We start from the raw sequence: 17,399 nt of genomic DNA on the forward strand, positions 1-17,399 counted from the left end.
ACACTGTTTAGTGATACTGTGCAGTTTTAAGCTTTCAACAACAGAAAATTATAATCATGACAATTGTTTAATGTAAATGGATTCATAATGTCCTGAAGGTTATTTCTGCAACGCCTATTATTTTGGAGACACTGTGGCATTGCCTCATTTGAGAAATTATTACTGTGATTTTAACAAATCATGTCACCATTGTTGCATGGTACACTTTACCTAAACATCCTTCAGATCGTAAGCACTAAAATAAATCCATGAACAAAAAATGTATGTCTTGAGACACCTGAAACTAGACCAAGAGCAGAAACCCCAATGATTTGACTAACACATCATTTAAAAGCTAATGTCTCTTGCTTTGAAGAATAATAAGGTTTAAATGGTGAAAAGAATGTGAGAAAGTGGACGCACTCAAAGGCACTGCGACAGGCTTCAACTAGTCTAATGTCTTAAACAGAGAGCGTTGAGTCTCGTCTTTTTCAAAATGCCTCTCCCGTTTACATGACTTTCCGCACACCAAACTCACAGAAGCCATCTTCAAAGGGTAAAAAGATTATTTAGATTACAAGTATTATTTATGGGGTAAAAAAGATAACATTACATAACGGTTAAAAAACACATAAAAGAGAATATCTATGTCAGAGTGTGTTTTAAGTTTACCTGTAGCCGATCTGATTTATGTGATCTGTCTCAAGCAGCATCTTCCATAGTAGGCACAGAAACAGTGGCGGTGAGCCCTGCATGGAGAAGTGTGTAATGATGTCGTCCTCAATGGTCATAGACTTCCACTTCCTGTACTCTTCCTCTACGTTCTTCTTTAGGTTGAAGCGACTTTCCTGAGGGACGTTGTTCTGTCTGAAGAATGTCTGACGTAAAACACATTGGAAAAAGAGAATTAAATCTTTTGGAAGGATCACTGCTTATAGACTCACAACACTTACTACCGTAGAAGGACTTTCACGACAGGAGACGCATCTGTCAAGTTTGTGGGCATAATCCAACCAAACAGGTCTGCTGTCTAATTTCTAAAACGTGATCGATCCGTAAGAGGGGAACAGAGGGTTGAAGGTACAGCACACAATTTCCCAATGGCATGTAATAGCAATAATAAAGTTTGGAGTAACGGGGAGAGAGGAAACTAACACCACCCATAATCTTTAGACTATTTGTCTCATTTAATTGTTATGCACATAGGCAACATGGTTGCGGAGCAAAAGCCCTCACCCACCAAGCGGTGCGAGATTCCCGATATTGAAGACGAATTTCCCATGGTATCTTTAGTTAAATTTAATCTTATTTTTCACCTTTGTTGGACAATCTACTTGATAATATTGGGGCTAGACAGACCTGGCCCTTGTTGGATTTTTAGAAAAAGATCTACAGCAAAGAGCCCCTTTTGGGACCCGTTGAGCATTTCAGTGCCAGCCAAACGAGGAGCACAGCCCAATGAAAAACGTTGCCAAGCTTAGTGGGTGAGGGCTTGTGCTCAGCAATCATGTTGCCTATAATCATAACAATTAAATGAGACAAACTGTCAAGAGATTAAACTGTATTTTGGGTGAGGCGAGTTTACTCTCGGAACTGCACACTGCTATTATTGGAATGAATTACTGAAAAGAACATTGCAGTTAAAACTTTGACACAAAGTTGGCAATTGTCTTTACAGTCAACAGGTGCAAACAAAACAGAAATTCAATGATAATCAATCAGGCTATGAAAAATACACACTTGTAAAGCAAATCTGTCTGGCATCGGCCAGCAGCCTTTTAACTTTTGTCAATGTTTGTTTTGTTATGGTTTTTGCAAAACTTGATTGTTGGGAACGCTGCCAGGTCCCCATCTATCTTGAAAAAATAATGCACAAAAAAAGTTATAAATCAGAATATTTTTAGATGGTCTCAAAAAGCACAGTGACTGGCACTGAGGTAACTACTTTGTGGAGATGCCCTTTTGTGAAACAGCAGAATGCCATAATTCACAGTGAAGATAGCGCGTGGCTAATGTGGGCTGACCAAATAGTCCATGATGTGTGCTGACAGAACACAAATGTGATTTACACAATAACAGATCAATGGATTAGGAGCGCTAGCTGAAAGTCTATTTAGGTAAATAAACTATACATATCATTTAGTAAAATTAAAAGGTAATGAGTTACGCCAGACCCATTCAGGCTGCCTATGTGAAAGCACACATTATATCTCAGCTTGTAGAACAGTGGCTCCTGACAAACATCCGCTCAAGGTGACAACTAATTGCCAACAATGGAAAGAATTACATTATTTGAGACCCTACCTACGACACAATAGGCAGCTCTTTATAATTCAGACACAAAATATTTAGAATGTTACCTGGAGCGGTGCTGGAAAGCAGCTTAGCGTGTGTGAAGCCCAATTGTGCGGAGTAAAACTCATGATTGTTTGAAGAATGTCTTTGCACCAGGTTCCCTGTATTGAATCGGAACCTGTGAAAAAATCTATGAAATTTGAACAATTTTAGTAACACTCTACTTGGCTCTTCTCATCAAAGATGCCTGCAATAAGTTGGAGATAAAAAAGCAGTGCACAATGACTGGAAAACGGAGACACAAAGCCATCACAGCAGGAGGTAGCATTAAGTAGCCTAAACTAAAGCTTTGATAATGACGTAATCTAAACAACTGTAATATTAACAGCAATATGAATTGACTGACGTTTCATATGGCATCTCTGCCAATTCTAAGTGCGGCAAATAACTAGTGCTTCTATTATCTAATTTACCAACTTTCGGAAAGATGGAAGGCTAAATCTGCCTTGTTGGGATTCGACCTGATCACTGCACAGTTAAGAAATGAATGTGCAACTCACTGACCCATCCTATTGCCTATATTCTAAGAGTTTGTCTTTTTCCATGACTTCTGTTATGTTAATGCCAATACACAGTGTCCAGCCATGTTGCTACTAATACTCTTGTGCTGTCCCCTCAAGGTCTTTTCAATTCTATTGACTTTTCCCAGCACCCCCTGCAAGAAGTCAGTGATAACATTTTCTCGAGGAAAAACTACGTTTTCCTCAGAGCATTGGCCAAGCAATAGCTATCTTTAGACCCCTTGTTCATGAACTGCAAGCACCTAGGGATATTATAATGTCCTGTACAGTATTTATTCATGAGATCCCAAACTAATCTTCACATCTTCCAACTTCCTCTCCTCATCCACAAAATAATGAATGAAGCCCTTGCTTCTACGTTATCATTTCTTGAGCGCTCAAAGCAAAGCCTTGGTCAATACCCAGGGAAAAATTTCAAGATAAAGTGCAATCTTTTCTGGCATGTAGCCTTAAACCATTATTGCAAGAGTCCTTCAAGGCATCATGCATAACATATTAAGTGGTAAAATAAGGAAAGAAAATATTACTTTCTTCTAAGAATCGGTTTGCAGCTTGCAGTGCTGTAGATTAAAATAGTGTTCACACGCCTGCCTTTAGTGTTGGGCTTGGGACGTCAAAAGTTGCTTTTGTTTTTCTTCGGGGGAGATTTGGTCTCAGGGTGACTTGTGACGCATCCCCTAAAACCCCGAAATACATCAGGGCACATATTTCCCCTAAAATGGTGGTTTTCTTCGAGGGTAAGTGTGTATGTTGAGATGCAAAGCATTATTAGGCCTACGTCCTGGAGAAGGAACATGTAATTTCTAAGGTCATTGTATTATAAATTCACAGTTATAATTACTTTTCAGGTTCAGTGCTGGGCTCAAAGATACACCCCTGGGACCTCTCTGATAGCAGGTGAGTAATCTCGTTTTCGTTTATCGGCTGACTTTTAGTGAATATTTTAAAGTTGTAAAACTCGGCACAGAAGAAATTCGGAGTGAAACACAGCCGAAGTTACCCTATGGAGAAAATCAAGTTATCGGTCTTGTGGTAAGTACGTGGCTGGCAGAGTTAAGGTTCTGGGGGTAGACTCAGGGGTCTCCCAGGGTCAGGTAGGTACAGTTGTTGCACCCTCAGCGGCACTGGGGCAGCCGGGTGCAGAGTGAGTAGGCCCAATGTTATCCTATGGAGGATCGGGGCCTTTGGTTGGTGGCTGCTAGCAGGCAGAGCATGTGGCTGTGGGACCTGATCTCCTGGTCATTTACTCAGGGCAAGTGGGGAAGTAAAGTAGGATAGATGTTGCACTCCCAGTGGCACTCGGGCGGCTGGGTGCAGGATGCTTTTGAGCCGTCGGGCGCCCAGTGTATTTCAATGGGAAAGCTGGATGTTGAAAAAAGGCTGCAGACTCAGGGACGGAGATTCTTCAGGTGCGACCACCACTTCGAAAGGTAGGTTGGGGTCTTGGAGGTTCGGTAGACACTCAGGAGTTGGGCACAGGGGGACGTGGGGAGCCGGGTGCAGGGGTGTTGGGAAATCTTACCCTCAGCTGGTCGCGGTTTGGTGGTCCCTTGTTGAGAGGCTGCAGGCATCATCAGGAGCGTCGAGGAGGGTCCTTGGGCACTGGATTTGTGGTCACAATCGCCGGGGGGACTTCCTCGTAGTCATTGTTCACTCAGGCACAGGCTGGGCTCGGCGGGTGCAGTATGTGCTGGATTTACCGTTCCTGGCTGGCACCAGGGGTTGTTGCTGTTTGAGCAGAACCACTGCTCGTGGGAGTCCCAGTCTTTGGGTGAGCAAGGCAGTCCGGTCCTCCAGGGTTTTCGAGGATGCTGACCACAGGAGATGCCGGGATTTAGCAGGAGCCGGTTCAAGGATCAACAGGCCGGTAGGGCTGCGGCCCAGTCAGTTGGTGTTGGTGTTGTCCTCTTGTTAGCAGCTGCACGGCAGGTCTTCTTTCTTCTTGTAGTTTCAGAATCGGTATCGGAGGAAGGAAGGTTCCGGCGTGCCCCTAAATACTAAATTTAAGGGCGTTACAGGTATGGGAAGGTCTGGGACCAATGGGTCCATTCCCTGGGGTGAGTACACCCCCTATCCTACTTCTCTCCTGTGGGAGGGGGGCAGGAGCCTGTCTCTCATTGGGTAGGGCTCCCCATCCTTATGCTTCACCTCGCCTCTCCCACCTGAGGGGTGGGGTTGGCAGAGGCTGGCACACCCCCTTTCCTCATTTAGGGTTTCCTGCCTGTCTTTCAGCCAGAGAGGGGGTCAGAACCGGTGGGGGCCAGTTGCTGAGTACAGAAAGTGGCCTGGTGAAGCTCACAAAAGGTGGCATGCCTTTGAAGTTTCCCCTGACCATCCTGGGGGAGGAGGCTTGTGACCTCGTCCCAGAATGTGCAATGTTTCAGGCCCCCGAGAGCGGCAAGCTCTCGACCCAGGGTCCAGAAACATGTCTGGTGGTGGCAGCCTCGGAGGCCACGCACGCAGGACACTGGGAGTTGGTTAGGTTTCAGGGGGCATCTCTAAGATGCCCTCTGTCGTGCAATTTACATTAAATCCAACACGGGCATCAGTGAGGGTTTAATGTGCTGAGAAGTTTGATACCAAACTTCTCAGTCTTCAGTGTAGCCATTATGGTGCTGTTGAGTTCTTCATGACAACCTCCCAGCACCATATACTCTTAATGGCATCACTGCACTTAATTGTGCCCAGGAATGGCCCGGGGTACTGTAGGGGCACAGGGCTCATGCACCTGTGCCTACACCACTGGCATAGTGCACCCAGCTAGAGGGGTGACTCAGGTATGCCAGGGTAGTGTGTTTGTGGGCATGGCACACAGGGATGTATTCAGACCTTAGAACAATTGGAACATGTTTACGATCCTTGCTCAGGCGAACAGCTTTGAGTTAGTAGTTATTATAGATTTCCATATTTTCAGATGCTTAATTGATCAAAGTACTCCAACATCTTGTAATTTCATTTATTTGTCAATTGTTACATCACACGTGAGAAATTCAAATCTTGAATTGCTTCTTGTGCCTCAGATATGCTAATCCAAGCATTTTTCTGGGCATGACCTTTCAAAACACAAACGCTTCTTCGATAATGAATCATATGTTACCCATGGATTTCGAGCTTTTAGAAGCTCTTCTTCAGGGGTTTCACTATAAGTAAAAGAACATATCAATAAATTACATTACATCTCTCAAACCATGAGTATATCCACAGCGTACTTCTCGTTGAAACAAAATAACATCAAATCATTTTTAACACGTATCGTAAATTGCACTATAACCGTAACTAAAAAGTTACCCAAATGATGTCCTGTAAGTCCCTTAATTTGAGTCCATCATTATGCTACTGATGGAGCAAGGTAAAGAACAAAATTTTGTTCAAACTTGCGAAATTAATCTCTCCTAATAAAGAGTAAAACAGACTAATACATTTGTGGTGAAGTTATTAATCAACTTAGTTTAAAAATGCACACATGTAATACATGCGGGATTAATATGCTTTTTGTTGCTAACGCAAAGAAAAATTAATAAACTAACCTTGTCTATTGTCTTTGTCAGTATTAAATGCGCCAGTTAAATTTAATAGCATGTGCTTATTTTATGTGCTTATGTTATGTCTTTTGTGGTAAAAGCTCTAAGAGTTCCTGACATTCGAAAAGGACTGGTAAATATGATGCTGCTTTGTGTGCTTAAGCTAGGTAACATAATTAACTGTGTTAATTATCAAAGGGGGAGGGTAACAGAATGGGTCTCAATTCTTTAATTAATTTATGTCTTGTGTTTGTTTAATAATAGTTTCCGAAGGGAGGCCTAAAGTTGGCTCTGAGAAACATGGCTGACAGAGCTGCAGACACGAAAGCTTGTCCAGAGTGATTTTCGCACATGCGCAGCTGTGAAGAATTTGGCTGCGAAGCTGTTATAAAATAAAGAGCGATTTTCTTTGCTGAGATGAGCGTGTTCACAGAGGCCAGCCAAGGACAGTAAAACGATATGGTGGCCAAGGCCAGGAAGTAGAAGTAAATGTTCTGAGCTCGAAAATAAGTATCATTCTTGAGGAATGGAGGATGCGGAATAGAAAGGACAATGGGCCTTATATGAAGCCCGGATTTTGGACAAAAGTTGGATGACTTTATCATGGTCTGACACCGAACAGCCAATGAGAAATGCAGATTCTTATGAAAGAATGTAAAATGTAGAAAGTTTAGCTAAAGAGAAAGGTATAAATTATGACACCATGAGTGGAGAAAAAACTCTTACTTTCCAATTCCTGAATGGTGCGCGTTATGCTGATGGACCTTTGGCGCATGTAAGGACAGCGGATTTATAATGATTTATTTCTTTTTAGGTGAAGACAGATTGAGACAGGGAAATAGTTTCAGGGAAAGGAAACTGTTATTTTGCTAATTCTTCATGTTTCTGATTTAACTTTGAAATGTCAGTTCTAATTTACACTTCCTTATTAAAAATGCTACTTTCTTATTTGCTTATAAAATAAAGATTTAAAACCTAAAATGTTCTTTCTTTGAATAATAAAGCTAATAAAATTAGATTTTAAATGACAAGCTGGTCTTGTTTATTCATGGTCTAGTTTCCATTAGTTGATCCATCAACCATAGTGGTTTGATTTAATTAAAAGTTTGTTTTATATATCATGGTAATGAAGAATAAACTGCAGTTGTACATATTAGTGTAAATATTATGTGAATAGAATATAAATCAAATCACTCGATTCAGCTGCTCAATAATTGTCTCATTGGTGTTATGGGCCTGTAAAAGTGTTTTATACATATTGGTGAGTATTGAGGTGTTGTTTAGCGTTTGTGAGACAGTTTTTCTATAGGAGCGCTGGATCACTACCTTTGCTCGGCAATGTTAGTGATAACACTAGCGTGAAAATAAACCCACCCGATATTCCTGTAATACAAGGCCGCAAGCTACCGAAGTGGTCCTCTCGTTAACATACCTTTACGACTTGCGTGAGAATGCTCTTGCTTTTTTCTGAACTGCAGCAGCCTTACTTACTGATTCTACTTAGCTTTTAAACAGCGATAAAGGACCCCTCCTCTCTATTCGTAACAATCATACATCGCCAACCATTAGCGTCCCCTCCTCCTAACTACCCATCCCATAATGCATTGTTCTCTACCTTATTCGACCGTGCGCAACAGCCCGATCCTTCATTTCATAAACATACCCGACAATTATCTTCAACTAACGACCCCGGACATTTAATCGATTGCCCCGCCCTCCCTTAAGGTGTTGTATTACACGCTGTAGACAAGTTGTTCTAAATATAAACAGACTGGTGCCATTACACATTATACATGGCAATTTACTTGAAACAAATGCATTTGTTCACAGTTCTTCTTGTGCAAATTCATGGATTTGAAATGAAGCCGTTTATCAACAATAAAGTTCCTTTTGTAAACGAAGAGATGCATCTCACGTGTGTGCTGATATTGATGCTTGACCAAGTTTTACAATGCTCTTACGGGTGCAACAAGTGGTTTAGGGCAGAATCCAATCATAATCATCATTTTTGATGACACAGGGATGTGTGCCATGTCGACTCTCTGTTTAGTTCTGCACCAAGACACTCAGCCTGCAAAGGCAGGGTGAGTGTGTCAGGGTACAGGGCTTCTAAGGGTGGCACAATAAGTGCTGCAGCCCTTAGGGGCCTTCTCTGGTCACAGTGCCCTGGGTACCTAGGGTACCATTTACCAGGGGCTGACCTGTGGCCAGAGATACCAATTGGGTTTATGATTTAATGCAGTTTTAGGGAAGCAACATAGGTCCTGGGTACCTGATTGGCAGGAACCCAGGGAACACTCAGTCAAAGTACATCAGCACTTCAGCAAAAAGTGGGGGGCATACTATGCAAGAAAGATGGCACTTTCTAAAAACTGCTATTCCTCACTGGGTGATGCTGCCTTGTCTTCGTCCCCATGCTAGCCGAGAGCTGATGCCCTTTGAGCAATGGCATCTCTCCTGCCTATTCGACAAGAAGATATTGTCAGACATATACACCTTTCTTCTTGCTTCTAGGACCTCGTTGAAATATTTGGCACAAAGTAGATGAGAGAGGGAATATGGACGTCCTTTTATGGATAAAGGACAGAATTACATTTTACAGCTCACCTGTGCTACAGCCATTAACACCACCAGTAAGGCGATGTTCTTAAAGATTGCTCACTACAGGTATTACACCCCAGTTAGAATTGCTCATTGGGATCCGAGCAAAGATGGACGTTGTTGGCGCTGATGTGAACAGCAGGGCACTCTCAAACATCTGTTATGGCAGTGTCCCAAGTTGTAAACCTTTTGAGATGGGTTCTTGGATGCAGTAAACACTATATACAACACAGACATCCCTAGATTTCCCATCAATGCGCTATTAGGTTTTCCCAATCATCTAACATATCCTAACGTATCCTCTGAAAACCAAGAAGAGGCAAAGCTATTGCACGGACACCGCGAAACAAGTTCTTCTCTCTAGATGGGGCTCAGAGGTTGTCGAGGTGCACTTAGACTGGCTTTATAAATTACGGTAACTGTTGTGAATGGAGAAGTTAACAGCTGTCGCCACACATACCCTCCTCATATTTAATAAGACGTGGCAACCATTTATTCCCTACCTATCAGAGGAATTCTGCATACTGCCTACTTTATTCGCGCATTCTCCGACTAACATCCTCAGGCGATTCTCCTCTGAAAACACCACCATTACGCTAACCACTGCACTCTCTCAGCAAGTAAGCTTCCTGCAAAGTATCACACTCTTCTCTCCTCAATATTCATATTGTCATTCCTTCCGTCCCTTTAGTCCTGTGCTACTCTTCTTCACTACTATACACATGTTAACTCAGCTGTGCCATCACCACGGGCTACTTGATGTAGGTGGGACGTAGTTGTATTACATGTTTCTCTATAAACAATAAAAAGATATAAAACTCATGTGCCTCCTGGGCACACATGGAGCCTACTCCACTAGGCAGCTTTCTGCCCTCCTAGAGAGACGTGCAAATGAATCTCAGGAAGGAGAACAATGAAAGATCAGAGGCCACCTCCCTCCTGCAAGAAGCCACTTACGTGTTTGACCCAAAAAGTAGGCTTTAAAAATGATGCCGCCTTTGAAGAGTAGATGTGGGACACCAGGGGGAAGGGCTGCCTCATTGTTGAGGTGAGCAAAAACAACAGATAATGGATGGAATGCTGAATAAATCAAACATTTACCCCCTGTCACAGATGTGGGTTTAAGCCATTGTTTTTTGCTCACCATGCCGCCCCAGTTTGGACCCAGGCATATGCAAATCAGTCTTGACCCTGCGCTCCATGGGATCAGTCCAGCCCGAACTGCCAGGTCAGGACTGAAGCAGGACTCCCCTGCAGCACCGAGGGACCAGCAAAGAGAGGCTGCACCAATGAGGACTGCACCTGCTGGCTAGTAAAGAGAGGGACTATGTCTGCTGTGTCCTGCTCAAGGAGAAGCAATCTCCAGAACCCAATCAAGCCAAGAGAACTCCAAGGGGCAGTTGACTGGCATCTTATTTAACAGCACAGGGACACAACAGCTGAAGAAGTCTGTGGGGGGCAAGAAGGTAGCACAAAATCTTCACACCACTACCACCACCGCTGTGCAGCACAGAGGACCAAAAGCCTACACGTAGACTTGCACCAGAGTTCGCTGTCAGAGAGTTGCTCTGACCCTCAGACGGAAAGTTATTGACCAAGGAAGGATTGACATGTGCCCGCAACAAAGTGACTGGGAGACCGCTCTGCTACGGACGGCATCCAGCAGAGCCTGCACGTAGCACTTCATTGACTGCCCCTGCCTTTGGCCACCGGACAGCAAGCAGCATTTTGACCCGACCCCTGGAGGTGGGTGAACACTATTTAACCAGAGTCGGTCCTGCAACGCGGGAGATCGCTCTGCAACGGAATGCATCCAGCACAGCCTGCATGTAGCACTTCATTGACTACCCTTGCCTTTGGACATCGGACAGCACACCACATTTGACCCGGCCCCTGGAGGTGGGCGACCACTATTTAACCACAGAGTCGGTCCCGCAACGCGGGGCGCGCGGGCTAAGCACAGGCCAAGACCGGGCCACGACCGGGCCAAGACAGGCCCGTCTTAGCCGGTCATAGGCCGGATTAGATTGGGCTGGGCCATTACGCTTGGTTCTATGCTCAGGCGGCCTGGTAAAATGCTGATATAACGACACATCGATGTGGGGTGAGTTGCTCTTGCTTACGGACCTTTCGCCTGCTTGCACAATAGACTGTCTATTAACTGGTTACATCCGTTGCTCACCTGGAGGGGAATTTGCACATATAACCTTACCGCTAACGCCCATTAGGCCCCTGCATAAACTGATACCTCGAGGCTTTGTTAACATTTTATGCTCACTGTGTTTGATCTGCTTGAGACGGATAAAGGCTTTCTGAATATAATCTTAGCTTCGCCTGCATAGTATAAATCTGGCATAAAGGGTAAGAGGAAAGCTACCCTTCAGATTAAAGCTAAATCTAAGACCAAAAATCTAAAATCCCGCAGTTAGTACAAACGATATTAAGTAGAGCAGGCACGCATAGGATCTCAGCTGTGGGCATTAACTTATTCCCCTGGGATATTTTTATCAGCCTGCAAACAACTCCTTTGGGATAGTCAATGGGCTAAATAAAGTTATTGCTTCGCCTTTATATAATGTCCCAGTGCATAATCGTTTTGACCTGCTCCCAACCTCAGAGGAAGTTGACTGACTACCTTTTTCAGGTTCAAGGATAACGGAGAAAAGGCAGAACCTTTATATAACTATTCAAGTGTCACGTTTATGCACTCCGACTACAGAAAAGTTTAGCTCTCTACAGGGCCGTTTCTACCATTAGGCAGGACTAGGCAGCCGCCTAGGGCGGCTAAAGGCAGAGGGCGGCAAAAAACCTGATTTTGTGCTGGCCCTACCCAGCATTTCACAAGGCTGGTTCATTTGTAACCAACCACACTTGTAGCTTGTGCTCGGTAGAGAAAGCGCTTCTGAAAAACATAACACAGGCACCAAAATGCTGCACAGTCGTTTGTGTGCCTTTTAAAAAGAAATTTTCTCTTTTATTATATGCAGAGAAGAAATGTACTAAAAGTCGTGCTCATGAGCGGGAAAAGACGCAAGGTTTGATAACTATTGAAAGTCCAATGTAGATGTACTTACTGATTTTCCGAGTAGTATGGTTATGTGGTTATACTTGTTGCTGTGTTTTTTGTGTACAATGGCAAGTTTTTGTCAAGCTTTAAGAACATTTTGTACAGCGCTTACAGGTGGCGAGGTTTCGTATTCCAAAATAAACCCTTCCTTTCGGAGCATGTAGGCCATCTGTCGCATCTGGGAGTCCTATGGGCTAGATTTCAGACTAGGTCACACCGACGGAAGCGTTTCCTTCAAATTCGGGAGCAAAGACGTTTTACATTAACCAACAAGCTACTTTGCCTGATGCTGCAATGGGAAACGTTGTCAGAAGAACGATAGATAAGATCTGGGATGGTGTCATGAAGGTGTACGTTCCCGCAGGGCACTGATGTCTTCCTGTTAATGCGAGGCACTTTCTAAAGTGCATACAGCAAACTCAGGTTGTTTTCGGGTTAGAACATGTGCTGCAGAGAGCACCACTTGATAACATCTGGAGGTGACTGCCTGGCATTCTAGTTATGCTACTTGCTGCACATCCTCCGAGAAATTCCGCATTAAGGGCCAGATGTAGGTGGCCAAATACCGGTCGGTAACGGCCGATTTCGGCCGTTACCGACCAGTATTTGGAGTTTGGGATGTAGGGGCATGTTAAAATACAGATTCAGTAATTTTACTGAATCTGTAATTTTTCCGATTCGGTAAAATACTGATTCGGTAAAATTACCGAATCTGTATTTTGACATGTAGGTAGCACTGTAATCAGTGCTACAGGGGTTTAAGAATTCGTTATTTACCACCAACTAGAAGTTGGTGGCAAATAATGAAAACCCATTAAAAAGCATTTTTTTTGCTTTTAAAACAGTGCCATGTTGCAGACATACCCTAAGGGCATGTATGTCTGCAACATGTGCACCCATGCACAATTGAGGGGTGCAACAGGGTGTCAAAGTGACACCCTGCCACCCTTCTATGTTTTCCCCAATTACCAAATCGGTATTTACCCATTCGGTAATTGACATTCATTCCTATGGGCCTCCAGGCCCATAGGAATGAATGGCAATTACCGAATCATACCGATTCGGTAATTAAATCGGTAAAATTACCTACATCCCGATTGACAGTTCTTAAATACCGAATCGGTATGATTCGGTATTTAAGAATCGGTAATCTGGGATTACCTACATCGGGCCCTAAGTGTTTGTATTTTTTTTTTAGTAGTTTATATGCCATATACCAGTGCACTTTACAGGAGCACCAGTTGCATTACAGAATCGACACATTCATTTTTGTTCTTTTGTAGACACGGGGAGATTAAGTGATTTGCCCAGAATCACAGGATGATTGAGCCTCCCTCCAGACTCTAACCTGGTCCCAAGCTTAAAAGGAACAATAAATTCACCTAAAAACAAACACACATCTGTGCCCTGTACGATCACGCACCCACGTCATAGGCCCCTGTATTTGTAGTTCAATGATTGCCCAATCAATAAAATAAAGTGCATTCCAGTTATTGTACGTGAATTCGGTACAATATATCTGGGCTGCGTCACCTGCTTATCAACATGCATAGAACCGGAGTGATGTTCCTTGGCACCCACGAGTCTCACCTGTCAATTAATTCTTCTAGCCTTGATGACAGGGGGAGAGAGTGATGGTAGTAAAAGGGAGGGGGGCGGCATTTCTTAATTGTTGCCTAGGGTGGCAAAACACCTGGATAATATTACATCCATTCCACCTAATTTCCCATTGTCTACTTGTAGGGTTCCTGAGATTTTATCACTGCCCGGTGACACCTTGGTTAATGAAGTTGATCCCGCACTGACAGCCACCATAGATCCTCATGGTGTTTTGTGTGCTGATCCCAAGGCAGAGAAGTTTAAAGGTCGACACAGGAAAGATTGTTGTAACATCCTGTTTTCGAATGCAGTAGGCTTAAATTCGAAGAAAAATAATCCGCTATGGTTGGACTTTGTGGGGAGTTTGATATAGTCTGTACTCAGGAAACATGGGTGGAGGACCCGATCTACATTAATGGGTACAAAATTTACCATACGGCAGCAGTTGCCTCGACACATGGGAGATCTAAGGGAGGCTTATGTACCTTTGTTTCTAGCTGCGTGAACGTTACTAAAATTACATTGGAAGTTTCAAATAGATACTATCAAATCATTACTATTGATGTTGATAAGTCATTCTGTATTGCCTTGATGAACTATTATAACAATGTATCCCACAATTTGATGGGGGTGTTTTAAGGAAAATAAGTAACCTTTTATATAGTTTGCAGGTTATTAAAACCAAAGATGTGCTTATTATTTAGGGAGGAGACTTTAATTCCGCATTGTGTCAATATTTAGATGGTAATGTCTGTGGAATTTTGACTGATGGTAATAGTTTCCCACATTTCTCCCACACAGTGTCTGGGGATCTCTTAAATGAAATTATTTTGGTGTAGATTTGAGATATGTAAATAATCTTGTTCTCCCCCATGCCCTTTAGTCCCACTTTTATTGGTTGTAGTAGGTCGCCTACATTTGACTATATTTTAATGTCAAGTAGACATTCTTCCATTATTTATGATTTCTGTACTCACACTAACACCCTGAGCGATCATTTTTCGCTAAGCATAGCTCTAATAAGCCAGAGTAACCTGGTAAATAGAATGGATAGTTCAACTCTTATTGGTCGATAACATATCACGGAGTAGGGGGCGTGGCTTGATGCGCGGCAAGATGGCCGCACTGTAGTGCAGCTCTACCACCCGCCACTATCATCCTTCCATTATCCTGCTCCTATTGTGACCATCGAAGTGATTTTCCGGGTGGAGTGCCTGGCAGATAATCTGGGCGCCTGAAATGTGGTGCTTGTGAGGGCGGAGCGCCAATGCTGTGGAATATAACGGACTCTGGTGCAAGTGATCGTACCTAAAATCGCGGCCCCGCGACTGGCGTAGCGGCTGCCTGCCGGACGGTGAGACGCAGCTGGGGATGCAGCTGCATTGAGCGGGGCTGTGCTTGAAGTCATGTGGCCGCGATCGACGCAGAGAGGAAGCTGATTGCTGGTAGGCGCACTGTGCGATCGTTGACAGCTGCAGGGGAGGTGTGGAAGCAACTCTGATCTGAGCGGGAGTGCTAGGGTGCATTGGCCTGATCGGAGGCAGCCGCACTCTGGGCCTTGCGGCAGTTCGCTCTCCCTGGGCATATCGCGCACTGAGAGAGTTATAGCGCGCTCCTGACCAGGACCCTGGCGAACTGGTGAGAGCCCTTCATTGATTGCACAGGGCTTACACGAGTGGCTGAGGAGCGGATGTGTAGGGCAGATATCGTCTGCATTTAGTGAAAAATACCCACGGGCCGCTCAGCACCATCTAAGCACACAGCACACTGTCACACCCGTAGATTCAGCTGACTCTGGCCTTTTTTTTGGTGACAGGCATATAATCACTGGACGCTGCTTGTGAGAGGCTCCGTTGCGCATCAGTTGCGCATCAGTTGCGCATCAGTTGCGCATCAGTTGCGCATCAGTTGCGCATCAGTTGCGCATCAGTTGCGCATCAGTTGCGCATCAGTTGCGCATCAGTTGCGCCCCCCTCGCGCGGAGTGCCTTACTGAGCGGATACAGCCAGTCATCATGGGAAAGCCAGATAAAACCCAGCTGTGCCTGAATTTAGAACTGCGCAGGGGCAGCAAATCCTCACAAACCACGGCCTCTGACTCTGAGCTGGATACTACTGTGCAGGCCCCAACTGCTCTATAAAAAAAAACTATCTGCCATTCAAGCCAGCCTTCAGTCTATTGATGGTAAAATTGAAGCACTGAACTGCCGCATGGATCATATCTCTGCCAAGCTAGATAAGCGGCAGTTGGAATAGGAGCGGTGGAACAGAGGATTTCGGACGCTGAGGATGGCCTACAACAAGTGGCTGCCAAAATTACCGACATTGAAAAAATTCTATCACTGATTCGTGACAAAAGCAAGGACATTAAAGCGGGCTCTCGGCGAAATAATGTGTAAATTTTAGGTTTGCCGGAATCCACGAATGTGGGAAAGCTGGAGGAGTATGTTGAGACCCTGTTCCGTGATGTTTGTGCCTCAGGGAATCTTTCACAAATGCTGGTTCAGCGTGCTCAACGGTCTTTGGCAGCGCGTCCGCCGCCAGGTGCCCCACCCAGGCCTATCATTGTGCGCTTGCTGAATTTCAGGGAACGTGACGCGGTGTTGCGTATCACTCGTCAGACAGGCATCAATAATTACCACGTTAACGTCCTATCTTTCAACCCTGATTTTACAGCCACATTTCAAGCAGCACGCAAGGAATTTCAGGGGGTTAAAAAACTGTTAATGAAGGAACAAATCCCCTACACCATGCTGTACCCGGCCCGATTACGAATATTAGAGGAGAATAAAGCGAAGATCTTTGCCAATCCAAAACTGGCAATGGACTACTCCAGATCCCTGAGACGTGGACAACGTGCGTCTGGTTCAACCTCAGACATTGATGAATAATGCCCTCCCTTTTCTGGTTGTGTTCTGTATATCGAGTTACAGTGATGCCTATGCAATGCATTGCAAATGTTTGATATTGTACATGGAGGGCATGCTTGCCTTTTAGTCGGACTTGCTCGGACATTTAGGTGGGTGGTGGCGCAAGAGCCGCGGTTTGGTGAACAACAATATAGATGTCAAGGAGCACCGGCTCTGTTTCTTCTAGATTAGTGTCAAATAACCGAAATGGCTGTGTCTGTTGTGGATATGTCATTCTGTTTGCCATCTATGGGATCAAGGTGCTCTGGGAGTACCGAGAATGTGCACCTAGGGGGTTTGGATTGGTCATTGAGTTGTTGCTACTGGCCAGTGGCCCCTTTATCTTTATGTTGCCAGCTATATCAGCTTTTATTCTCTGGTCCACATACAGGAGCACATCACTTCTTGTAGGCGGCCTCCTCCCTATCTCATTTGGGAGTGGTATGTGCCGCTATGTCCCCCAATGGGTAACACCCGTTTGACTACGATGGACTTTTTCGCTATATTATTTTTGTTTTTATTTTCCTTACTATTGCACAGTTGGTTGTATTATGGGATCATGGCTTTGGCACTTTGAGGATGCTAAGGTGGGTGGGGGAGAAGGGTTTCATTGTTGCCTGTATGTTTTTCTTTTCGTGTGTGATTGGACCCATGCTATGTAGTACATGTCAAGACACGGCATCTACAAAAAACAGAATGTTCTACCTACAAGTACACTTTACATTAACACTGCCTGACAGGCGAGAGGTATAATTGTATAACTTGGAATATACGTGAGCTTAATACTCCCAAAAAGATTAGTCAAGTGATTGCATATTTGGAGAGGCACAATCTACATATTGCGTTAC

At 44.3% G+C, this 17,399-nt stretch overlaps 1 protein-coding gene across 4 annotated transcripts in view; it reads right to left on the reverse strand.

Moving 5' to 3' along the window:
* Window positions 1-17,399, reverse strand: part of MED23 (mediator complex subunit 23) — a 583,151-nt gene that overhangs the window by 178,988 nt on the left and 386,764 nt on the right. For all 4 annotated transcript variants that reach the window (XM_086927430.1, XM_086927429.1, XM_086927428.1 and 1 more), the window contains 2 exons: window positions 2,340-2,464; window positions 652-857 (listed from right to left, as the gene is read on the reverse strand). In XM_086927430.1, the coding sequence (XP_086783556.1) occupies window positions 652-857; window positions 2,340-2,464 (331 nt within the window). The remainder of the gene's footprint in view (window positions 1-651; window positions 858-2,339; window positions 2,465-17,399) is intronic.

This window comes from Lissotriton vulgaris, chromosome 6, assembly GCF_964263255.1.
Source record: "Lissotriton vulgaris chromosome 6, aLisVul1.2, whole genome shotgun sequence".
Classification (NCBI taxonomy): Eukaryota; Metazoa; Chordata; class Amphibia; order Caudata; family Salamandridae; genus Lissotriton; species Lissotriton vulgaris.